We start from the raw sequence: 25,765 nt of genomic DNA, 5'->3' as shown, positions 1-25,765 counted from the left end.
TGACTCCACTGAGGTTTGGGAAATTACACAGTGGTAAAGCTGGCTGGTGATCACACTATAGAGCATGACTTTGAGAGCTGGTGACCTGCTTCTCTCCAGCACCCTGACTGCTGAGAGTACTGTGCTCATTGGCATGTACTACCCGCTTGGTTTAGTCTGCTGTAAGACAGAGCCCATAATTATTCTGGAAGCCATGGCAACTGTAGATGACAATTTGCTGCTGGCCCCCAGGTGTGCAGTGGTGTTATCTGCTGTAATGTGGGTACTGAATTATTGCTACTGGCTACGAGATGATTTCATTTGGGGCATTTTTGGTTGTATAACATGTGCAGCTTTCCATACATCTGGCTGAAAGAAAAAACTGATATTAAGATAAGGAGGAACGGTTTGAAACTCACCACTTCTACACGCATTGTCCTTTAGGTGTTTCTATTCTCTCGGTTTCTGTGATTCTGCAATTTAATCACCCATTGCATTTTTCTGGCAGATTGCTCCCTGTGAAGCATTGTCAGCTTCAGTTTTGAAAGTTCAAAGTTACAGTTAGTGTCTTGGGGAATATTGTCTGGCCTCATTCTGGCATATTCCATGTATCCTTAGGTATCTCTTTGTAACTAACTCATCTATTTCCTCCTTTACCTAATGTTACACTCCAAAGATATTTTTTACATGTTGTAGACCACCAGGCTACCTGTTTTAATGCTTCAGCTTATTTAGTGCAGGCGGGGTTTAACCTTTCTTTAAATACAGAGGATTTAGTTTATGGGTACATGTGCTGTAGTTACTGTGTTCATATTTTATTTTTATACATTGAGTCTCAGTGTTTTCTCCATCTGTATACAGATAAAAAGGGGAGAAAAAAATGTTTCACAACGTGTATATGTGTTCAGGACAGATAATAGTGGAATTGCTGCCTTTTGCCATGTTCTTCTCAGAATTCTGCTTTGATCCCCATTTCACATGCACACAGTGTATAACATTTTATCAAGCTGGAGTTGTTTCCCCTGGAGTTGTCCCCAGTGGCTCTCTGGCTCTGGCTGCTTCTGTGATCCAAACAGCTGTTAGCTATGGGTAGTCCAATGGCAAAATAGATTGTGTTTACTTTGAAACCTTGTTTTATACACTTCAGGTGTTTCTAGGCCATGCGCCCACAAGCTTGTTTAACTATTGCACTGTTTTGTAGCGGATGGGATGTTGTTCTAAAAACTTTGCATTGCTTGCATCCTGAAAATTATTAGGGCAACCCTTTCTGAATAATCCCTAGTGCTGCCGTGTTTCAGGGGCAGAGGGAGGGAAATAAAGAGGTAGAGCAAACAGAAAAACTTTAAAATCCCTGTTGTGTCCATCTCTTGACTGTTGCAGCTACTTTTGGTCATCCTGTATTAAAAAGTGTAATCAAGCAACACAAGGTACAGGAGGGAGCAGCAACAGAGATGGGAAGTGGCTTCTTGAAGCTTGAAGAAAGTGCTGGGTTAAGGCTTAACAGCTTTTAAGGGTAACCCCATGCTGGGTAAAAACTTAAAGCAATGGAAAACAAAGTACACCAGCAACAGCTCAGAATTTGTCTTTAAGTGACACACTGTCTTTGTCTAGATATTCTTCAGTTTTTCTTTAAATATATTTAAAGTTTGTCATATTACAAAGCTGTTGTGTAAGTGCTTACCGTTACAAACTTTATTAATTTATTGTTGTCTTTCTCATTTATTCAACATGAATTACAGCTGTACCTCCCACTTCTTTTGAGGAATTTGAGCAGCTGTAATGCTTATCTGGCTAGAGTTTACCTATTTTTGAGACAGGAGTTAGCTGTGTACTAACATGCTGATACTGGCCAAACTGTCCTCACTCCACAGCTGATTATTTTAGCAAAGAAATTCTGTTGTGGTACTTATGTAAATTTCTACAGTAAAATCAGCTAAATTTGGGAAAGGACTAATGAACTTCATAGTGACTGTACTCTGTGTCTAGAAGGATAATCTCTGCGATGAGTCCCTTTTGAGTTAGTTCTTCTTTGCACAAGTGGACCTTGCTAAAGAATAGCTGTGACTCTTCTTGTTCTTTTTCAAAATCAAACTAAGAACTCCTGTAGATGCTATCTCAAACTATTTTCTTTACAAGACCTCTTAAAATTACATTTGAAGTGATAAATAGTTATGTATATACAAAAATTTATATGGGAATGTTTCCTTTTGCTTCACCAAGTCCTTTTAAAAGTATTCCTTCGCTTGCACTAAAATAGACAGTGGAATATGTAGTTGTTCAGCCTGTGCAGTTGAAGGCTCTTCTGAAAACTAAGCTTTGATTTTACTTGTCAAAGCTTCATTTTTAGTGTGTTTTTTCCCCCCTTGTTTTTCTTTCTTTTTTTAACTGAACCTTCTTCCTGAGACTCAGATTTAAGGATTCCTTAAAAGCTGTCAGTAAATTACAGATGAGAATAGAAAGCAATTCAGAGCTGCTCTGGGGACATGCAGCCTGCAGCTGGACACCAATGTCAAAATGGCCTTTTGGAGTTGCTCTTGAAATGAATCTTGCACATTAGCATGATAACAAAGTATAAATGAACTGGTTTCCTCATATTTTAATGTGAGGTCTTTTGTTCTATACATTTATCTTCTCCTTAAGCTGTGATAGTGATATTTATCTTTCAAGATATGATGTGAGAACTCATTTCAGAATATAGAACTGAGAGTTCTCATGACATTAGACAGGTGAACTGTATGAAGTATCTTGGAAATGAAAGCAGTTTATGCCTCATGGACGCATGCTGTTTACCAAATATAAAAAGGCGTTTGTAGCTTCCATTAGAGCAGGACAAAAGCTACAACTACTTTAGCAGTTTCCAGAATCACTCGAATCCCCAAAGTCCTGTGTTTGAGCACTTATTCAGGTAATCACCAATATCAGAAGTTTGTATGCCTTTCTGAGCTTGGATTGATTATGTGCATCTGAGTGGAAATCTGCCTGAGTTTCCTGCAAACTGGTACCAGACATGGCAGTTAAGAATTACTTGAGGTAGTGATTTTGCAAATAGCAGCCCTTTTTAAAATATTCTCTGGACTCCTCTCTTATCTAACGATGGGAAATTTCCTTCATCTTTTCACAACAGCACATAAGGCACAGAGTTTCTTATTGCTGAAGCAATTTCTTTGTCATTTATCGAGGCATTTGCACTTAACTACAAGCTATGAGCTGCTGATCAGGGGTTTGGAGCTCAACTCACCAATAGTTCATGCAGCCAAGGCAAGCTGCTGTGCAGCCGCATGGCCAGAGATACATGGCCTTGCTGGTGCTGACAAGGGTACAGAAACACTACCAGAACCCCCTGTGTTGCTGAAACCAGGACACATATTTGTAGTTCAAAAGTACCCATGGGAAGAGAAGCTCTACTCTGTTACACCAGGCCTGTTAGTGGGTGCAGTGGTTGTTGATATATTTGTAATGGGGATATTAAATGAGTTATATTGTTTATATCTATTGTGGACCAGCTGATATTATGTATTTGCTGGAGATTATAAACCAACTTTTTATTGGTTCCCGCAGACAGACACAAAGCTACTTATTCATCCTTTTTCTGTACAGAACTTATTAAGTAATGCATGGGAAAACAGCTGTGAGTCTTTGTATTTGCAAATGAGTTTCAGTCCATTAAAGCTGTTCTGTGAGACTTCAATTCCTGAAGTTTTAGGAGCAACACATGACTGGTTTGCCATATGTAATATTCAAGTGTTGCAGTTTTGCATTGGGAAGGAAAACATCCTGCAGGAATGGATTTGGCTGAATATGGAGGTGTGATTATAGAAAAAAGGGCACTATGAAGTTATATGTATACATTTATTTTTAGACTTATTGCTAATCAACAGACTTAGTGACAGAGCATCTAATGTTTGGATGAAAGTTTATCATCAGTGGGGACTACTTTCTCATAGACACTCAAAACAGTGCCCACCTAACTTCTGAAAAGATATGATTTCTGTGTAGCAGTACTTTGTTTAATTAGGTCAGTTGGAAAAGCAGTAGATAAGCTTTCATGGAAAGACATCCTTCAACAGGTCTGAAGTAAAGACTTCAGAATACCATGGAAGATGAGAGCAGTGGCTTATAATATGTTAGACTGCTTTCTCCTGATCCAGTGAAGCATAGTTAACACATGGAATTGAACATAAAGCATTTGTTTATATTGTCTATATTTAAGGTTTGACCTTTTGTTTCTCTGTCAGACAAGAAAAGGTGGACTTTTTCACTTACTGTAATTGACCTAATAACAGGCAGTATCTTCCCATGAACCTCATCTTACCCTGTGTTAGTCGGACTCTGCTTGAGAAGTTTATGAGCAAATGAATGTTTCATATTTGCCTGTCTCCTTAGTGCTTGAGTATCTGATAATGTTTAGAGATCTGTTCATAAGCAATAAATCTAAAATTATTTCACCTGTGCCTTCCTTCCCAGTGTGCTTCACACTCTGGGGAGATAACCACCATTTAAACCTTTTGAAGGCTCTGGATGATTAACATTTCACTTTTAATTTCTATGGTCCTTTGTAAAGTCACTCATTGCAAATTCGTGTTCTAATATGTAAATTTGTCCTTTAAAAATTGGATATTAATGCTGTGGTAAATGGTCAAGCATCACAGGGTAGTGTTTAGTCATTGTATTTAGTAGCAAAGTGTATTTTCTAAACTTGTGTTTTTTAGTTTTCTTTCGAAACCACTGGCAAAAAGAAAAATCAGGAGTTATATTCTCAATTAGTATTTTGTGGGATTCTTTAAACTTAAAGTAAATGTCAAATGAAAGTGAGATTTATTTATTTATTTTTAATCTAAATCTTTAAATCTAAATCTTGCAGTTTGGCAAAATACAATCACACACACACAAAAATCACACATTACATCTAATGCAATTTCTGCATGTTCTGAAGCATTTTGCTTCACCTCCTGCTGCAGCTTGCAGAGGGTGCTGGTCCCTGGAATCGTGGGTGTCACATCAGTCAGGCCCGCAGGGATAACTGAGGTACCCTAAGGCATCAAAGTGATACTATATGCTCCTGCTTGAGGAACTGAATCTTATCTTCTTCAATTATTTTAATTAACTATTTTATGTTTTACTATTAATGGAAATTAACCTGAGTCTACATGCACAGCTAAAAGGAAGTTTGTTCAGAAATTTTATGTTGCTCCAACATACTACTAATAGTTCTTCCTAAAGACACTCTAGTATACATAGAATCATAGAATCATAGAATAGTTAGGGTTGGAAAGGACCTTAAGATCATCTAGTTCCAAACCCCCTGCCATGGGCAGGGACACTTCACACTAAATCATGCCACCTGAAGGTCTGTCCAACCTGGCCTTGAACACTGCCAGGGATGGAACTTCCTTGGGCAGCCCATTCCAGTGCCTCACCACACTAACAGGAAAGAACTTCTTCCTTATATACAGTCTGAACTTCCTCTGTTTAAGACTGAACCCATTACCCCTTGTCCTATCACTACAGTCCCTAAAGAAGATCCCAGCATCCCTATAGGCCCCCTTCAGATACTGGAAGGCTGCTAGGAGGTCTCCACTCAGCCTTCTCTTCTCCAGGCTGAACAGCCAAAACTTCCTCAGCCTGTCTTCATACGGGAGGTGCTCCAGTCCCCTGATCATCCCCGTGGCCCTTCTCTGGACTTGTTCCAACAGTTCCATGTCCTTTTTATGTTGAGGACACCAGAACTGCACACAATACTCCAGGTGAGGTCTCACAAGAGCAGAGTCGAGGGGCAGGATCACCTCCTTCGACCTGCTGGTCACGCTTCTTTTGATGCAGCCCAGGATACAGTTGGATTTCTGGGCTGCGAGCTCACACTGCCAGTTTATATTAGGTTTCTCATCAACCAACGCCCCCAACATGCTGATTTCTGATAATAATCACACTTGAAAGCTCACCATTTTCCATTGATTTTCTCAGAAATTATTTACTGTTCTCAGAAATAAATAAGCAATGAAAAAAATGACACCATTTGAGTGTGCAGTAGAAAGCTAATTGTTACTCCAGTAAAAAGTTGGACCAAAAAGTGTCTTGGGAAATTGAAACAGACAACTCTCTTTCTCAGTATGTACATGATTTAACATGTGATTTAATTAGTAGAAGGTCATAGAATTTAGACACCAACCACTTTTAAGACTATTTTACTTCCTGATCCAAAAGTCCTTTACTCAGTAACAAAAACCTCCCGCTGACTTCTGGGAATTTTATATCGCAGCCTTAAGTCTGGTAACTTTCTGTGGTGTTTAACACCTGGGAAGACACTAAGACTCGGTAATTTTCTTGTCAGAGCTGTATCTGTAGTACTGACATATAAATATATCTATGTGGGTGCAGAACAGAGGTGAAATACACATACCCTCTGTGTTGCCTCTATTTTAAACAAGAAGGTAAGCACTTTGTAATTCTGTTGTTAAAAGACAGAAGTGAGTTACGGGAATGGTCATACAAAGAGAAACTTGTATGCAGCAAGGATGCAACAGTTAGATGGGAAGGGCATTGCCCTCTGCAGCCAGAGAAGGTTGTAGAGTTGTGTTTGGAAGCGCACAAGGAAGGTAAAGAGGAAGGTAGTTGTCCTGCATCTTGTGTGAGTAGCTGGTCTGAAGCCTGAGATATAGAAATATTCATTTCTCAGCTGCCTCATGGTCTTCACCGCTGTGCCATTCCCTTTTCTAGGAAGAAAAGACAGTTCTAATGCTAAGAAATTAGTTTCATTTCAATGCTTTTTCAGTCCTTGGCTCCAGGCCAGTGAGGTTGTCCTTTAATTTAGGAGTGTTTTATGTAGTGTGGTAACATATTAACAGAAATGCTGGACTTGGACAGAGTTCTCAGCGTTGCACACCCAAATATGTCTGCTCAGTCTGTTCTGACCAAGGATGTGATTTTTTTTGTGTGAAAACTGGGTATTTCTGATATGAAATTTTCATGCCAAGTCTCTACTAAAGAGGATAAGATTCAGTTGTTTGAACATAAGCATATAGTATCATTTTGATGCCCTAGGCTACCTTAGATGTCCCTGTGGAACTGGCAGATGTGACACAGAAAACCCCAAAGATCTGAATTCTTATGGGGCTGCAGCAGGAGGAGAGACAAGATGCTTCAGAGCATCTGGAAACTATACTAGATGTAATTCATTTTGTCTGCATGCAATTGTATTTTGCCAAAGTTTTAAATGTGTCCCTGCTTCTTATAGGAACATGAAAAAGAAGACACTGCCAAATCACTAGTTCTTGGACATTCTGACTATCTTGTATTGCACGCTCACCCCACATATAAAACGGGTAAAATATGCCATTTTACATGAGAGAGGTATTATACAAAAGAATCGTTGCTGTTTGTAAGGTGTTCCACGCTGTCATAAACCCATCACACACCTCCATCCCCAAGGAATTAATTACAGAATTAATGTATAAATAGTGACTATTTAACAGTGACTGGTAAATAGACCTGCTCACTGAGAGATGTCACAGTTCACCCTGAGCAATGAATGTGAAAAAGGGAGAGTGGGTATTCGTTTTGCTGCAGTGTCTTGCATATTTCAAGCAGTAAAGCTAACCAAGCCCTCGATAGCTATGTGAGGTGACATTGCTGTTACACTGGGATGCAGAGCAAGGCTGGAGCCCTCTGGGCATTGACCTGTGCTACCTATGCCCTGTGCAGACTGCTGCCTACAAGGAGGTGTTCAGGTCTTGTATTTGTGGTGCGGTAATTTCCCTGTGGTTGTAGAATGGAGGGGAGACAGGGATGTGGGACAAGTGCCCTGGGGCAGCTGGGGTCAGGGATGCTCAGCTGAATGTGAGGATCTCCACAGCACAGAAAACCAAACTTGGGGCAAAGGGCAAGCAAGGAGCCTGACAGTGCTGTAGTGGTTGATGCTCATTTGGGGATGGGGAATGTCCAGGTTATGCTTTTTACTAAATAAGTGCAATTACTGAGAAAGTGAGTAGAGCCTGTGGCAGTCATGTGTTTCCTTACTTAGTCTTTTTGATCCCGTCATATATCTTGAATACTTCATTGGCCTCACTAGGTCTTTCAAAAAATGACTTCCCACATGCAGGGCAGTGCAGCCCTTCTTCCCACCTCTGTTGTGTGACCCTGTCAATGATTCAGTTCTCAATTTTAAAAAGTTTATATCTATGTGTATATTCTTAGCCTTTTCTGTGTTGAAAGTGTATTCAAATTTCATCAAATTAGTGAAAATATTAAAAGTAACTGGTGTTTAAATAGGTCATTGAACTTCATAAGGACCGATAGTTCAGCTGACAGAGGTGCCTGTTGACATTTACCCATGCCAGTTTCTTTTCCACCCTTTAATTGTTACAGTAAGTTTTATTTTCTGCATTTTAACTAATGATTCTCTGACATGGTAACATTTGCTTTGCTGCATTCTGGTATAGGTTAATCCCATCTCTTTTGCAGTTCATAAATCCATGTCATTCTTTATTCATTTCCTTCCCTCCCCCTCTTCCTTGTATTTCTTCAGCTTTGCACTTTATTATGTCAACCTTTGAATGAATGAGTCTGTGGTTGTCAAACTCTCTCTACTATTTAAGTGTCTTTTGTAAATAAATCAAAGCCCAGTTTTTCATACTCCAGTCTAAGCAAATATCCATAATGTGACAGTTTAAAATTAAAATGTTACCATCTTGACATGCTATTTGTATCGATTCTAAGCAGGGGATGAATCAGGTCCCCTGTAATTAAAATATTTAATGCTCTTTTAAGTTTTTCCTGAAATAAAATGGGATGTGGTTGTTTTCATTTCTCTCAGCAGTGCCTGTGTGCTGCTTCTTACTGCTGACAACAGGCAAAGTGTTAATGTGTCTTCTAAGTCACACCTACGCTGTCTTTTGCCCTTGCCTTATTATTGCTTCTGAGAATTATGCCAGTTTGTATCCTGTCCTATTCTTTCTTAAAGAGGTTAAACCCCCTCCTTTTTCCTGCTTCTTTTAATTCTCTTTAAGGTCTATTTCAGCTTGATTTTCATAATTTTTTATAGATATTTTAAATCTCCTAGTTCTTTTCTGTGGTGAAATGAATAATTTGAACATGGCTAATGTAAATTAAGAGAAAAGCAAACAGAACACATATTCTATAGTGTTGGATAGACATCACCCAAAAACTTTTGAAATGGATGGAGAAGTTTCCATTCAGTGATTTTCTGATCAATTCATTCCAGCAATAGAAAGTAGGCTCATATTTATGAGCCTTAAGGTTTGAAAGTTAGCACAGTAAAAGGTAAAACAGAAATCCTTCATGGAGGAAATAAAGGAAACTTGGTGTCTTACGTGCTGAAAAGAGAGGGCTTTTTATTATACTGTTAGGGGCTGTTCTTTATTACAAAAGGTGAGTTCAGAAGGTCGGTCTCATTCGCAGCTTCTTCAAAATGACACTTTCAGAAGAATTGAGAGAAATGTGACTGCCTGAAAAACCATACACTATGGGAGACGTTAATAGGGGTGTAAGCTTATTCCAAGTAAGTCTCCATACGTTAGCAGAATATCAATAATAGCAATATACAGAGGAACATCTTTTTTTCCTTCCTTTAATAAATGTCCCCGACACTGTGGGAAAAAGCCTACAGAAAATATGATGTGCTAATCAAGCGTAAGATTTTTACCTAGAGATATTGTAAAAAGTTCTAATGTCCTATAAACTTTTTTATATGGTACATAAGAAGAGTGTTTATATTCTATGAAATTATTCCAGACAGAGATAGAATGAAACTGATGAGTTATACTGCCTGTTTTCTTACACTTTACAGATACGTACGTTTTTATGTGATTATTAACTGCTCTTGAAGTCTTAACCTCAGGTTAATTTTCTAGTTTTCAAAAGAAGATTCAGGTTGATTAGTTTATAAACAGATTGTTAACCACTTGTGATTCTCTTTCATTAGGTGAAGTTCTCCAGTCAACTGCATTAAAAAAAAAGGGAGTGAAGAAATAATATCTTGAAATTAATGGGGGCTCTTAGGAAGACTGATAAGCTTGATCTTGAAATTGTTTGAAAGAATCCCTTTCTCAGGTTGTTTTCTTATCCCAGGAGATTTTGATGCAAAACCTCTCTGACATTTAAAGAGCAAGTGAAAAATTTGATTAGGAGATACCCCTCATATTCCCTCTGGGAGTTATTCAGTTATCTCAGACCCTGGTTCAGCTTTGGGGCTTGGATTGCATCCCATACGATGCAGTACATGTTGGTTTAGACATTGCTGAAGTGGGAGAATGTAAAATAAAAACTATCAATGGAAAATTGCTTGGGGGCTTTTGACCTTTGATTCAACTGTAAAAAGTTATATTGAAATATATCTGTTTAGGGAAATATGGAATTTGAATGGATAGATGAATGACTGAGGGATGGGATCCAAACCCCCGTGCCTCTCAGAGCTCAATCAGCCAGGATACAGTGCAGTCTGCCTTTGATCTAGCCAAGCTTTTGAAAATGTGCTAGACATGATGCCTGAACTGTAGGTCTACTGAAGTCTCAGCAGGCTTTTCAATTAAGAACCAAGTCTCAGATTAGAAAGCATTGAATTAAATAGATGAATGCTGAACTTGGAGAATACGTCAAAAAAATTTCATCTTGGCATTCAATTGGAACAGAAGCTATCTTAAGAACACAGACAGATTGAGGGCCATTTTGCAGGAGAAAATAATACTGCTGGCACCTTTCTCCTTCAGCTACTTGAAAGTACCCTTTCTTGAGAGTAAGCCCAGAGAGCTAGATAAATTTTGTACTGCATTTCCCAGCCTTTCCCTGAAAGAGCTTTGCTCAGGTCACTCTCTATAGCTGGTTTTAAATAATGAATGCATTTGAGGATGTCAACAACTTCTGTTGATTTCAAAGAAAATTATCAAAGTCAAGTTGCATGTGAAATCTGCTAGCAGTTGAGTAGATTTGTTTAACTAGTGCTGGATAGTGCAGTGCATCACGCTCTTCACCTGCACAGCAGTGGGGCTCTGGAAGGCTAAAACTGCCTGGGTTCTCTGTGGAGGTGTCCTGGGTTCAGCTGTAGCTCTTGCCAAAGATGAGTCACTGGGGCTTTGCATTGGTTGGGACGCTGTAGATGGCTCTTGTGTTTCAGGTCCTTGCTGAAGTCTTCCAGCAGATTACTTGCAAAGCAATTATAAAAATCACTTTCTCTTTCATGGACGTGGGAAGAGGGTTGTTAGAGTTTCATTTGAACATCTGAGCTAGATTAGGTAATTCAGAATAGGAAACATTATAATGCATAATTCTTAGTTACTCTACCAAAAAACCAAAGGACATAAGGTCCTGTGATTTGGGACAAAAGGATAGGTGAAACTTAAATACACTTAAATTAACATGGAAGGTATCTTAAGGGGTGGAATCATTGACTGCAAGAGAAAGCATCCATAAAGATAACCTTGCATCAGTTAGCCAGATATCTTTTTTCTAGTTAAATTATATAGCTGTCTTTCACTTTAGTTGTGTTGAACTGTATATGTCTTCTTACACCTTCTTTTCTGAACGGAAATTAAAACTGCCCAACTATGTGTTAGTTGTACCTGTAAGGCAAATGTGTTTTGCCAAGTAGAAGAGAGACCTCAGCCCAACTTCATTCATTCCCAGCACCCGTGAATTGCTGAAGAGTCACTACCTGCATTACACCAAGAAGCACAAAAATGCTAAATTCTAGCTTAGCTGAAGTGTTAGTGGGGTTTTACCCATACTATGACTATAATACAGTTAGCGCAATCATTGTACGTGTGTGTGTGTATATATATATTTTAGATCAATTAGATTAGACTAAGAGACAGCAACAAGGTATACGTAACTTTATGAAAAGAATGTTGTACTGGTTCTTAAAGCGGGAATGATTTGTAGAATATATATTTGAATATATATATATGACATTTTTGCATGTTTAGTTGTTGATGGTGAAGGAAAGGAAAAATATGCTATGCATTGCTGTTTCCTAGCTTCCCTGTGCCTCTCTTTTCATTCTCACTCAATTGATGGCTTGAATTCTGTCTTCCTTGGCCTTTGAGTAAGCTGATCTGAGGGGGAAGTGTCCAAACTGCTTACTTAGCTCAGGCAGGAGACAACACTACTCACTGACACATGTTGAATGTTGAAAAGTTACAGTGCTTCCCATCAAAGCTCTTTTTCTGCCTAGTATCACTATGGGATAGTATTACTGACGTATGTTTACCTCTGTTTGCAGGAATCTCGGTGGCCTTATTTATTTGGAGCAATTATTATTCCTTCACTGATACAAGTCGTGATTCTGCCTTTTCTTCCTGAAAGTCCTCGTTACCTCCTACTTGAAAAACATAACACAAGCAAGGCAGAAAGAGGTATGATGTGTTACTTTCTTGTAGTTAAAGGTTATTATTGTAGGATGCAGGCTAGGAAGTAATTCTGATAGCACAGTAAAAGCAGAATATTCCAGTGACAGGGATTTTCTTGACAATTTTCTTTCCCTCACATTTTTTGTTTGCATCTGTAAATATTGTTGCTTTGGATTTTTTATAAATAAAATTCCACAATGAACTAACCTATATAGCACTGTGTGTGGTGATACAAACCTAACCAAATCATCTTGCTGTTGTGCATAAGCCACAGCATGCAGGGTTCATTTGGGAGTGACAAGTGATTTCTGCCTTCATGACTCTCCCTTATCTACAGTCTTTTCAGTTTGGCTAGCAAAAGTACTGGTTCTATTGCTGGGGTTTTTTTCAGTAGTCGCTGTGCTTGATCCTGTTCTTCTCTAACTCTATAACCTTTTGTAGATCTAATAAAAACCTCATACACCTATATAACTGAAAATTTCAAGTGCTTCCATATAGCTTGCTTCAGTTTCATAGACACAGACCAGAATATTTTGTTCTTTAAGTTGTATGTATAAAAGAGTTTGCTTGTGTGAGCACAGCTGCTGTATGCTCTGCCGCACTAAAATTACTACAGTCAGTTGTAAGTTCTAATATATCACCCTGTTAGGCTGAGAAAATGTTGAAACTTTGCTTTTGCTTATTATAGGGACACATTAAAAATAGCAGTGTACAAAGAAGGAAGGAGTCTTAGTGCAGTACAAAAATGTCTGCAGAACATAACTGTGCTTTAAAAATTGCTCTTAAAAACTTCATTTAAATATAACCCCTACATTTTCAGTCACCAGCTAGCTGACTGCAGAATTACTTGCAAAATGTGAATCAGTTCCTGCAACTTATAGTTAACGCTCTTTTATAATGAAATTAATGCAAATCACTCTATCCTGTTTCTTCTACTATGAAATGAAAAACTGGCCTTTTGTGATCTGATGAGCCCTCTGGAATAGAAATGGCACATTAAGGAAAAGACTCCCATGTTTGGGAACTCTGGTTTGGTGTTGAATGAAGAATTCTGTAAATGCTGGCGCCGCAGGCATTTAGAGATACAGTTCAGTGTTAATAAAGACACACAAAAGCAACAAGGCTTTGGGGAGAACTCTTCAGTTTTACAGAGTCAGCAGAGATTTGGTGAGGCGGAGAACAGCTTTTCCAGGGACCATGAAAGAAAGGGTTTGCCTGCCAGCCATGGGCAGAGCACCAGCAGAGACACAGCAGTGAGCAGCCTGGGGCTGACTCTGCTACTACCCAACAGTAGTAGTAATCTTGCAGCACTGCAGCTGGGCTGCGATTCTTTCATGCCTTGGATGCCAAGTTGCAACAGGCTCATATCTACCTGATAAAATTGTAGATATATTTCCAGAGCTTTGGCTGGCAAAGGTTCCACATCTACATTGCTATTGCATAATGTCACACTTGTGGTAGGGATCTGTTGGAAGTCCTGCCTTAGTAGCTGGAAACCTCAGCACTGACAACGAAGCTGGACCTCTGATAGACAGAGTTTAAAGATTATAAAAAATTGACAATAAAGTAACACCACCTGCCTTGAAATTCTCAGCATTTACTGTTGCTGGTAGTGGGCCAGCTGCAGTCTGGGAAGTATTCTGAAAATGATTTGAAATCTAATCTAGAAACATTGCAGGTGGGTTTTGGAGTAAAAGATGTCAGGAGAAAAAAGTTATCCACACCTTATTTAATAGTTGAAGGGAAATAAGCTTTAGCAGTTCCCTTGCTGATTATGAGAAGGTGGCTTTCATAAGCCACCTTAAGTCCTACAAATTTAGATATTTTTATTAAAAAAGAAGAGGCTGGTATAAGAAAAAAATAAAGAAAGTAACTGCTTATTAGTAGAAGCTTTTTGACCTGATTAATTCTAAAACAAAATATCAATACTGAGATATGTTGTAGTACAGAATGAAACTCATTTTGAGTGTCATCTTTAGAGCTTTCAAAACAGGTAGGGATCCATATTTCTAGGCAGAGGTTTGCAAAGGACCATAGGAGAGTGAAGTGTATACATCCCCTTGAATTTCTGTGCCTTTACTATCAGGCTGCCATGCTTTCAGAGCTGGTCACCTTGTTGCACAGGCAAGGCAGCCTGTAGGATGTCAGCTGCCAAACAGGTAAGAATGATTCTTAGATATCACTTTGGAATTCATTAAATCCACCTGTAAGGCAGCATAAATCATATCATCTTATACTTCTGTGTTATAAAGTATCTAGATGCCTTCTTATAAAGCACATTAGGAACACAGGCAACTGCCTTACCATTGCACAGCTTTTCAAATCACCCCTCTCCTAATGCAGATTTGAAAGTGACAGCATCTTTAGATCTTTGGACAGCATGTGGATAGCTAGGGAAGGAGTTTGTTGATTTATAGAATGACAGGACAGAGAACACCTGTGATGTTAGACCAGCTTGGGGAGTTTGGAGCCCTCCTCCCCATCCCAGGGCACATGGAAAAATCCAGATTAGGCACAAGAAAAATTTTGGGTATCTGGAATAATGCAATGGAATAATGAAAGCAGGTTGGGAGGGGAATTCCCTGAATAGGAGGATAAATAACAGGGAATCAACAACCACGAAAAATCATCTGGATGTTAACATCATCAACAGAAATAGGGGAGAAAAAGCCTTAGTATAAGGGAGACCAGAAGAGTTTGTAGGTTATTAAAAACTCCACTGCTTGTAAGCCATATAATGATAGTGTGGTATTCTCCAATTTAATGATGACTATAGTAATGTTTTTGAATTATTTGCCTCTTCAGTTAAATCTGAAAATTAATGTCAGAAATGTGCAAGTGCCTCTTCTGGCTAAATCCATCTTTTTCCACTAATGGATGAAAGCTATTAATGCAAATATACATTTCACTGTGGATTACATCTTATTGGTGAAACATAAAACTGTTATTTGTAAAAGGTCTGTTGTATGTAAGGCAGATGGATACCTCAGTCTTTATGAAATACTCTAAAATGTACATGAAAGCTTCTAAAATTGAGATGACAACTTTATCTTCCTAATTAATGTTTTAAAACAATGAAAATCCAGTGGGATAATGTAGGTCATTGAGTGTCCACAAAGTTCTGCTTGTGCATTTATCTTCTCTCTTTCTTCTGTCCTCAGCAGATAACCAGAATATAACTACTAAAATACAAGTGGCCTCATTCTCATTTTCTAGTGGAAGGTGTCCCTGCTCATGGCACTGGGGGTGGAACTAAATGATCTTAAAGGTCCTTTCCAACCCAAACCATTCAATGATCTTATGATATTTTGGCAGAGGTGTAAAAAAGCAAGATGTCTTTAAGTGGCTGAAAGTGGGAGAAGGAATGAAATGCATTGTGTAAGTGGTGAAAAAAGAGAAGAGATAAGGTTAGAGAAGGCAAGCATCATGTGCAAATGTAAGCCACGCCACCACGTGAGAAGCTACTCCATGAGGCCTCAGATGAGTGATGTCTCCTGATGTCCATTAATGGGTATCTACATGGTTCCCTACTTTCCCCTTTTTAGCAGTGTAAACAGTACACACTGTGGGTGGCTGAGCCAATGTCTGGCTAATCAGCTGCATGGACACCATGGCTGCCAAAAGCAATGCTCACAGCTGAGTTCTGCTTGTCTTGATGGAGGTCACCAGCCTGACTTCCTGCCTGGCAGCAACTGGAACTATGTCTCATATTCCCATCTCATTGCTGAATGTGGGAGAACTGATTTACGTGTTGTGGGGTGAGAATAGTTGACTGCACCAACAGCACTATTTCTAAATCTGCTTTGCTTAAAGAGCTAAAGGTCTGGTAACGGAGAGAGGGTAGAGTCAACCCAGCTCCCCTCCAAGGCCAATCAAGTAGCATTCTCCTGTCTTGATGAGAACAGAAGGGAAACAAATGCCTAGCATTTAACTGGTGTGATCCTTCTCCAATAATGCTTATCAGACAGCAGAGAAGAAATGGGTATTTAAATGGTTGAGGAGGACTTTGAAAGGAAATCATTATTCAGCTGTTAGAGAGCAGTGGGAATGAAGAGTAACAGGGGTAGAAACAGGAAGAAAAAAAAAAAAACCTGCTGCTGTAATTGCATCCTGCACATTGCCATCCAAGCTCTAGAGCAGGGATTTGATATTAGGTGTCTTAGTTGCGTGCTAAGTGGACCCCCGATCTGTGACTGTGGCAATGCTGCAGTATAAATGAAAACAGTAACAGTAGCAGGATAAGGCAGAACACTTTTAAGACTAGCAACATTGGTTATAAACACTTTCAGCTGGAGAGTTGATGTGTCCCTTAAAGAATACTGTTACAAGGAGGAAACCTGCATTTTTAATGCAGCTACAGTAGCAGTTCATGTAAATCAGTGATGGAATTCAGGGGGCATCCCAGCTTGCCAGAGAGCAAGAATATTGTGATGTCCTAAGGGTCAAATAACTTGGATAAAATGTCACAGTAACATCTGCTGGTGACATACAGTATCTGCTCATCCAATGTGCTCAGTCACGCAATAGAACTCCCATGGTGATGGAAGGAGCATTACAAGAGGTATAATGAAAACAGTAGATTTGAATTCTTAGAAAGGTGGCTTAGAGTTTATACCTTTTCACGTGATAAAAAAGTGAGGTCATTCCCGATTGTGAAAAAATCAGCTATCTGCTTTTGCAAAAGCCCTTCATGGCCCTCACACATTAAAACCAGAGAGATGTTAAAAACAAAGTTGCAGCAGGAAGAAATTACTGCAAATCCAGTGATTTAAATTACAACAAGGACATATATGATTTATTTTTTGCTTATCTGTGTGCTTTTTTGTATGTTTTCAGTCATCTTAAGCTATGCTAATTGGAAAGGAATATAGCCAAAACTACTACACTTGCTGGCTTATGGTAGAGGCTCCATCTCAGATGGTTGCTGACTGCCAAAAGCTTAAGTGATCATGGTGTGTCTGTTTTGTTTTTAAACTTTTGTTAAAGCTCCTGTCTTTTACAAAGGAGGCTGTGTTCACTGGACCTTTGACATAACTTGATTTAGCAATTCTTGTGATATTTTAGGGTGCCACGTGGATATTTTGTTTTAGTTGTACATCTTGGCTAGTTTCAAGTGAACCTGAACAGGCCTATTTTGTATTGATGGTCTGTGAAGCCAGACATGAGAACAGGTAAAGATGTAACCCCAAACTAGATCATAACTCATCAAAAGTCTGTGTGTTCCTTTACTTGGAAAGAGAAGGAGCTGACACATGAGAAAAGCCTAAAGCCTTTTGCTTGCAGTTATATTTACTGAATTGGATAGCAAATTTGAGATTTATTCTTAAATTTTGCTGTGCTACATGTTAGTAGTTAATATTTTGATAAATTTAAATAGCTATTCAAACATCTTCTAGCAAGGTACACCTAAATTATTCTTCTGACTATTCAGTGTTCTAATAAAATTAGTGGTATATGAAAATAACTGTTTTTCATTTTGCCAAATATTTTTGTGTTGACATGAAGTTACTACAGGGAAATTACTACATATCCAATTCAAAAGCATTGAAGTTGGGTTAACTTCTTGCAAGTCCTGAGGCAAACAGCAGGGCACCTCTTATGTCTACAATTGTTCAGCAACAGCAGCTAGCATCAGTAAGAGTTACCTGACTGGGTCCATTCTACCCCAGTTTTCTGCCTCCAGAATACTGGCCAGAATAACTGTGGCCAAAGAAGATGCTCTTTAAGAAGATCTTAGGCAAAGCTTTGTGTTAAAAGACCCTGGGCTTAATATACTTAATCATCAATAAAATGAAGTCATGAGGTTTTTCATTCAATTTTGTTTTTAAAGGCATAAGCCCAAGCTGCTACCTGTGACAACTTCTCTATTTTTCTTCCTCTTGCCTTGGGCTGGCTCTATTTTGTAAGCCACACAATACATTTTGATCCTTTAAAAGGTCTTCTCAAAGTTTACAGTCAATTCAGTCTTTACAATAACAGCCAAATTCTTTGCACAGTCCTGAAGGTACTACAGTGGAAAAAGAATTAGAAATTCCCCATGGAGTTGAGTTCTTGGATGTCCATCTTTGTTAATTTAAAAGCCTGTTTGGTTTTAAAGACAGTACCAACTGATTTTGTCCAGACCTTTGAACCAGTTTCAGGCATTTCGCCTTTAGTTAGCTGAAATTAATAAAAACTGGTGGTGTAAACTGAAGAGGTTTGTAGCTCCTTTCCCCTTGACTGGGACCATCCACCACTTCTGCCATTTATAAAGGCAATATCCTGACATTTGCAAGCTGAGCATCTAGGACCTCTGATCCAAGAGAATGAAAAAGAAATCTGGGAAAGGCCTAAAAATTGCTGGAACTTTAACTCCTTAGATGGTTTTGAGCATGACATGAAAATAAGACTCCCCTGTAGAGAGAAACAGCCAGCCATGGAGGGAACCGAGTCATTGTATCAAGGAGAGGAACAACTGCTGGGCTTCTCAATGCCAGTAATGCCGGGGTTTAAAACATAAAATGAATAGAATAGAACATCACACATTGAAAGACCTTTGAATTTTTCCATCTCCCTGCTAATACAGAATTTATTTCAACATTAATTATGCATAAAATTGTGATTCTTACTGTACTGAAAAACTGTTAATGGAAGAAAATTGAAGATGTGTTGAGTAGCAGGGAAATGTGTTTTTCCAAGAAGACTGAGTGCTGTCTACTCAAACTATGCATGCATAAAGTAGCATTTTCTTAGCATTTCTTGACTTGGTAATTTTAAGTGTTCATCAAAGTTTTCTAGTGGCATTTACGTCTCTGGTCCTAATACCAGGGTGGGTAGAAAAATAAAGCAGGTGTCTATAGTTTTTTTTTTCTTTTGCCTTATACTTGGTAATTTTGGTAATTGCAGTATTTTACTTCCTGCTCCCTCTAAAAATACAGCACTCTCCCTTGTGTAATAAAGACAGACTGCTTTCTTTTTACTTGACTGCACCTATATTTTTTTACCTGTGTGCCTAAAGTAATGCTGAGGAATCTAAGGACAGGCAAAATAGAGAAAATTGTGCCCTGACCTAATTTATGCTGATATATCAGATGCTTAAAAATGCAAGAGAATCTTTTCTAAGATGACTATGGTGATAGAAATATCTCATCTTTATCTGAACTTCTCTTTATCAATGATATAATAATACTGAGTAAAGCGTAACTTAAGCATGAGACATTGACTTTAAAATAACAAAGGCACACATTATTCTAATTTTACATTTCTCATCAGTTTCTTTAAACACATCACACTCATTTTAATGAGTGTTTAGCATGTCATTTAACAATAAATGAGCAGTGGCCCAGGGGTGGAACTCAGCAATTTAAATTCTCGGTTCTGAGGTCTGAATTAGTTAACTCATTTCTGACTGTAAGCCTGCATGAAAAGATAAATCTCATGCTGTTTCTGAGAGATTTAAACATTCTGACCTCTCCTCTCCCAAGAGAGAAACTGGGTATCAGAATAAATTGTTATGAATTGGCTCAACACCCAGAGGTGGTCAGTGTTCATCCCTTAAGAAAATCATCCTTCTTGTTAAGTAGAGTCATGTTGGGCCCATTAAAATGCAGTAGAAATGCTAACTGCCTCTGAAAATCTTGGCCCAAACCCTGAGGTTTTTCCATGTGCCGCCAGACTGGGAGCCAGGCAGAGTGTGCAGCATTGAACATTCACCAAAGGGATGGAGATGAATACTCTGACACAGCAGGTTAATTTGCATGTCCTATCCCTCACAGCATTCAAATGCTTCTACTTGGCCTTTTCACCTACTGGGTAAAGTTAAAATTTTGTGTCTCTGACGCCTAACTGGTGTACGATCATTTTATCCATGGCTAATCAGTGTTACTGGCTTTGTTGACCATCCAAGTCCTTTTTGGGACCCAGAAGAATGTATACTGTAAAATATGCATACTGAAAAATTAGAAGGTCATTTATTTGTAGGCAAAGCTATGGATAAGAGGAAAAAAAATATTTGGCTTTAAGGAGAACTAAATTAACTTATTCACTTAATAAAAATAACAATTTTTAGTGACCTGTTGTGTAAAGGATTGTTTTTAGACTTAGCATCCTACTGGGTCACAAAGCCTTGTTTCAGGGATATGTGTAATGCAATTGTTTCTCTGCAGTCGTTCCAAGATGATGAGCATTTTCAACATCTCTTAAAAAGCCAACCCCTGGGGGTACGTATGTTCATAAGATTGTGATGAAGGTATCATCAGCATATACAGTACCTGTAAAATAAGGTTGGTGAGGATACACCACCTCCATTAGGAGATATCTGTTTGTAGTACCTCTTAGATGAGGTGCGAGATGGAAAGCTTTTATTATTCCCAGGGGCAGGATATCACAGGAATTCCTCAATGCACAATACTATAACATTAAATGTTATGTTTTTCTGAGGAGACAAGGTTTATTTGCTTGCATTTGCCAGCTACATTCACTTCTGTGTCTCCAGCATTGATAAAGTCTTGAACTCTCTGGGTAATTCATTTTAATATTAATAATCTTGACAAATTGAATTCTTGACTATATGCTAGTAAAAACAACAGGTAGTATGAAGAGTAACAGCTATTTGTTCCAAATGTCTTCCTTGATTTACCAGACTTACATATGTTTTTATATCTTATTACTTCTTTATGCTATCTATCTCCAGCAATGGGGTCTGCTATGTTATTAGGCTGCAGAAGTAGCCAAGTCAAATAATGTTCACAACTGCTTTACTATTAAACTCTTTTTTCAGATTGACATGGTTTTGACTCTGCACTTCAACTATATTATATATGAAATAATGTAAGGGAGTCTGATAGGGTGCCAAATAATTTATATTCTTGTTGCGGTATCTGAGTCCAATTATACAGATGAGCCAGATCATATTCAGAGCAGAATGATACTGTTGACAGAAGAATATTTAAGTTGTAGCCCATGCGTGTCTCCTACTTTTGTCACAGGTTTCCATTCCTATGAAACAAGTCTATTACAAATGCACATGGTGACAAACATATGGCCTAAAATACATGTCCTCTCTTTATAGCATTTCAGACCTTCCTTGGGAAAGAAGACGTGTCTCATGAAGTAGAGGAAGTTTTGGCAGAGTCTCGAGTCCAAAGAAACACCAAGTTAGTGTCGGTTCTTCAGCTCCTGAGAACACGTGCGATACGATGGCAGGTCATTACCGTGGTCATCACCATGGCCTGTTACCAGCTCTGTGGGCTAAATGCTGTAAGTGCTCTTCTTCAGGCCATGACATCTCCCAGGGTGCTTCTTTCTTGTTAATACAAGGTTCATGCTGTACCATTCAGCAATCTCTATGACTTTCATTTTTGGCTGTTTTTTGTTAGTAGTGATTTTGTTACCCAGTTGTGGGAAGGTCCACAAAGTTCTGTATTGCTTGTTGGGGTTTCTTAAACAAAAAAAAAAGAGGGGGAGAGAAACCATGTTGTGGTAACTTTGAAGGAAGACATAAAAAGGTAGCACAGATCAGCAATGATAGAGTGTGCGGCTTCTGCTTCTGATACCCTGATTCTTTGTTTCTTCTGGTCAGTTAAGATCTGGTCTGATATCCCCCATGTTTGTCCATGTTAGGTAAACTTGGTCTTTTCAGTGGACATTTCTGCTTAAATTAACTCAGTTCTATACTTAAAGAAGTCAGTGGAAGTTCCTGGAAGTGATTTTAAGATGTTTTACAGGGTGTTTGATTTTTGTTGTTTCTTACATTGGAATAATAAGCTGCACTTCAATATGCCAGAAAGTGGAGCAAAAGAGGAAAAAAGACACAGAACAGTCAATAGCAAAAAGTCCTGTTGACCATTAATGTGTCTGATGACATCAAAGTCTCCTTTTTCATCTGTCTGAGCCTGTTGCATCAGCTAGGAAAGGGCCACAGGACAATTTAGGTTGGAAGGGCTCTTTGGAGGTCATCTGGTCTAAGTCCTGGCCAGGGGCAGGACTGACTGTGGGGCTGGTTCCGGCTACTGAGGGCATTCTACAATTGAGTTCAATAAATCCATGGGTGAAGAGTCCATAACCTCCCTGGGCAATCTGTGCTATGTGTTTGCATACCTTACACTGTGAAAGGAGTTCTCTTTACATCCAGACAGAACGTTCTTTCCTGCAGCCTGTGACATCAGGCTTAGATGCTCTACATTGCACAACACAAATGTTCTCATAAAGCACCACAAAGCAAAACAGGGTTTTATCACAGTTCAAAGGCATTAATTGCTTACATATATGAAAGGCAATACTGTTGCTGCTGGAAAGAGCTTTCTGTGGCTTTGTGCATTACAGCATACTTCAGCTTGTTTCCCCACCTCCTTTACCCCCCCCAGCTAATCAGTGATAATACGTGTAAATTCTTCTGATATATAAGACAACCAGTTCAAACTTATCTCAGGTATCTCTATTACTTTAAAAATCCTAATACAAAGTTACAGAGTAATTTGTCCAAGACCATTTAAAAGTTAAATGCAATTAGAACTCTGTTATCTAAAACTTACTAACAAAATACTAGGATGGAACTAGAAGATTTTTTCATACTGTGGGCTGAACTATAAAAACATTTGTATAGGTGGTGTTAACTTGTAATTGTAGGATTTCAGTGCTAATGACAGGTTATTTTGTCCTCACTATGGATAATTTTTTAAGAAAAGAAATAGAATTATCTTGTCATGCAGTCTTTCTAAGACTTATCAACGCATAGGTGAACCAAAAGGACACTTACTGTGAGAAACAGACTGTTCACATAATAAAGCACATTGCTTTAAAGACAAAAAAGGCCACAGCTAATTTTTCAGGGAAAATAAGATTTTAATGGCTTTGAGGATATTTGATAGATGACAGAAATTGTCCATTATTCCATGGCAGACCAAAGCCACACTCTCATTGCTGGAGTGAGGATGTGGGGGGATAGTGAAATGTGTCCAGTCTAAAACAGATGCCAGAATTTTTTTAAAGTGCCATTGTGTGGCTGCTTTCTGAACATATGTCTCAGAAGAGATGTCTTTGTCAGGAAACCTGTGTGTTAAGTTGGCTGTTTCAAGCCTTACCTTTTTTTTATTACTACTTTGACTCTACTCCTGCGCAATGTCACTAAAGACACACACACAAAAATATTCACACAAAATTGTGTTCTGAAATTGATTATTATATAGTTAATAGTAATATTTAATAGTAAACCCAAGGAAATTATAAGAGAATTTAAGAGAAATAACTGGACCACTTGATTAAGAGACCAGGTTTCAATTCCTTGTTTCTTTTGCATGGTTTTCCTGGCTGATGCTTCTCAAGTCACCTGAAGCTCAGAGATAGAGGCAGGTACAGGTGTGACAGGTGCTGCTGAACCCAGATCTTGGTTTGCCTGACTGCCTCTGAAATTACCTGCTGGGTGTGAGCCAGCATCAACAAGGTTTAACTGGCTGTGAACACTTCCTTCTAACTCATTTCTCCCATCATTTGCTTTGTCTGTAGTGTCTCACTAATCAATCTGCTCTTTTCCACAACTACCATCTGGGGAGGGCATATAGGAAAGTTGGACTTCTTTCAGGTGAGAGTCTCAGGTCACTCTCTTAGGAAATCACCAACTGGCAGACTTCTGTAATCGTCCTGCTGGTATCTGAGAACAGGAAACAAGAACATCTTGCTTCCTGTTAAGGATTTTACTTTACAATAAAATTTGGTTTGCTTAAATATGGTACATTTTCCACAGTGAAGCCCTGAACTTATTAAGACATTCAGTTATAATGGCATACCAGACAGTGTGACCTAAATTGACATAAATAAATGAATCTAATTTAGTCTCTTAATCTGATGAAATTTATCCATGACACATAGCATGCATAAAAAATTTATCCATCTTCCACCTCAAAAAACACGTTAGAAAATTAACATAAGTGAAAATAGAAGTCATCATTAGCCTAGTCAGTTTGCCTCAGTAATATCCTAGAGCAGTGTATTTCCTGTTTAATGATACACAGGCTGAAAAATATTCACTTTTACTGTTTTGAAATGTGTACATCATATTAATTTTTACCCTAATTTATTTTTATGCTGCTACAGAAGCTAGTAACTGTGAGTGAACCTCATCTGTCTTTGCTCTGCTAGTTTTTTAATCTAGCTGTGTTATCATCACTCTTACTCTCAGTGGTCAGTCATGCTGTAAAACCACTTGTGAAACATCTTATGTTCTAGTTGTTACATTTTGGCAAATTGCATTCAGGAGCTGTCTGATTAAGTGGCTCTTTGGCATCTTTTATTCTTTCAAGGTCTGCAATATCGACATCATTTTTAGAAGCTCTATCTTCTATGCAAAACTGGTATCAAGAATGAAATACCTAAATTACATGGTTTCTAACTTTGATTGCATAAATTATTCAATCTTATAGTATGGAGAAATAAAAATAACTTTTATCTTGGTTTTGTGTTAGCTTGCTTTCCTTATATACTGTGTAGGTGTACAGGGGGTGAATAGGTTGTACAGGGTCCCAAAAAAATTATCAATGGGCATAAATATTTCAGAGGGACTTTGGAGCTGATCTTGGTTTTGTTTCAGTCAGCTCTGTATCGGCAAGCCAATGAAATGCACAGTTAACACCAGTGCACGCTACATGAAAGCAGATTACTTCATATAGAGAAGTTTGCTGCTGTCACTTATTGTCCCTGCATCTATTCTGGTGAGAGCCGATGTGCCAGCAGTAGGCATAAAAGTCTTCAGTCAGCTTATCTTTATGTGTAAGGTGATACAGCTGACCCTTTATTCCTTGGTATTTTGTTTTCTTTTGCTTTATGTTAGATGAGTGGATTTTCTTCTTTGAACTGGGACAGGCACCTTTGCTGAAGGGCTAGTTGGAAATTTAGAATGACTTTTGGTTTTACAAAGCTCCTGAATCAGTAGCTTGGTGAACAGATGTAGCATGTACATAACATGCTGACAGGCAGCAGGGGTTTCCTCATGCAATCAATACACTTCCATTCATCAGACAACCCTTTTCTTTAGTAATGCTTGCCCTCATAAGGCTTGTCACATGGACAACACATGGGAAAAAATACCACTGCTACTTTTATGTTTAGTGCCATCATTGCCTCGGGTTTTCAGTTTTGTTGCCACAGATAATCAGCTGTGGCTTAGAACTTTAGTTTCTCTAATAATCAGTTGTTTCAGCTGGTTTTCATCTTCTCTAGTAAATCAGTTATTTTTTCTCTCTTCAAGGCAGTCTCTCCTAGCTGAATACTTTGGCAAACAAAATCTTTGGCTAGTTCTTTGCTGTCACCTGGAGTCCAACATAAATATTATATGGTTTTCATACTATATATGTAATGTGAACGGGACACTGATACTTACCAGACTTGTTATTTTAGAGTATTACCACCATATATTCTCTGTCTGGATATTGTCACCACTGGATGTGTTTTTACTGACC

The 25,765-nt window shown here is 38.5% G+C and overlaps 1 protein-coding gene across 4 annotated transcripts in view; it reads left to right on the top strand.

Moving 5' to 3' along the window:
• SLC2A9 (solute carrier family 2 member 9) overlaps positions 1–25,765 on the top strand; it is a 122,736-nt gene that overhangs the window by 46,594 nt on the left and 50,377 nt on the right. For all 4 annotated transcript variants that reach the window (XM_061469172.1, XM_061469169.1, XM_061469161.1 and 1 more), the window contains 2 exons: positions 12,209–12,341; positions 21,385–21,572. In XM_061469172.1, the coding sequence (XP_061325156.1) occupies positions 12,209–12,341; positions 21,385–21,572 (321 nt within the window). The remainder of the gene's footprint in view (positions 1–12,208; positions 12,342–21,384; positions 21,573–25,765) is intronic.

Source organism: Pezoporus flaviventris, unplaced genomic scaffold (genome assembly GCF_033815535.1).
Source record: "Pezoporus flaviventris isolate CSIRO_AGI_PZ_B2104156 unplaced genomic scaffold, CSIRO_AGI_Pfla_v1 ptg000002l, whole genome shotgun sequence".
NCBI classification, from domain to species: Eukaryota; Metazoa; Chordata; class Aves; order Psittaciformes; family Psittacidae; genus Pezoporus; species Pezoporus flaviventris.
The sequence above is the reverse complement of the archived record's forward strand: the minus strand, read 5'-3'. Positions and strand labels throughout refer to the sequence as shown.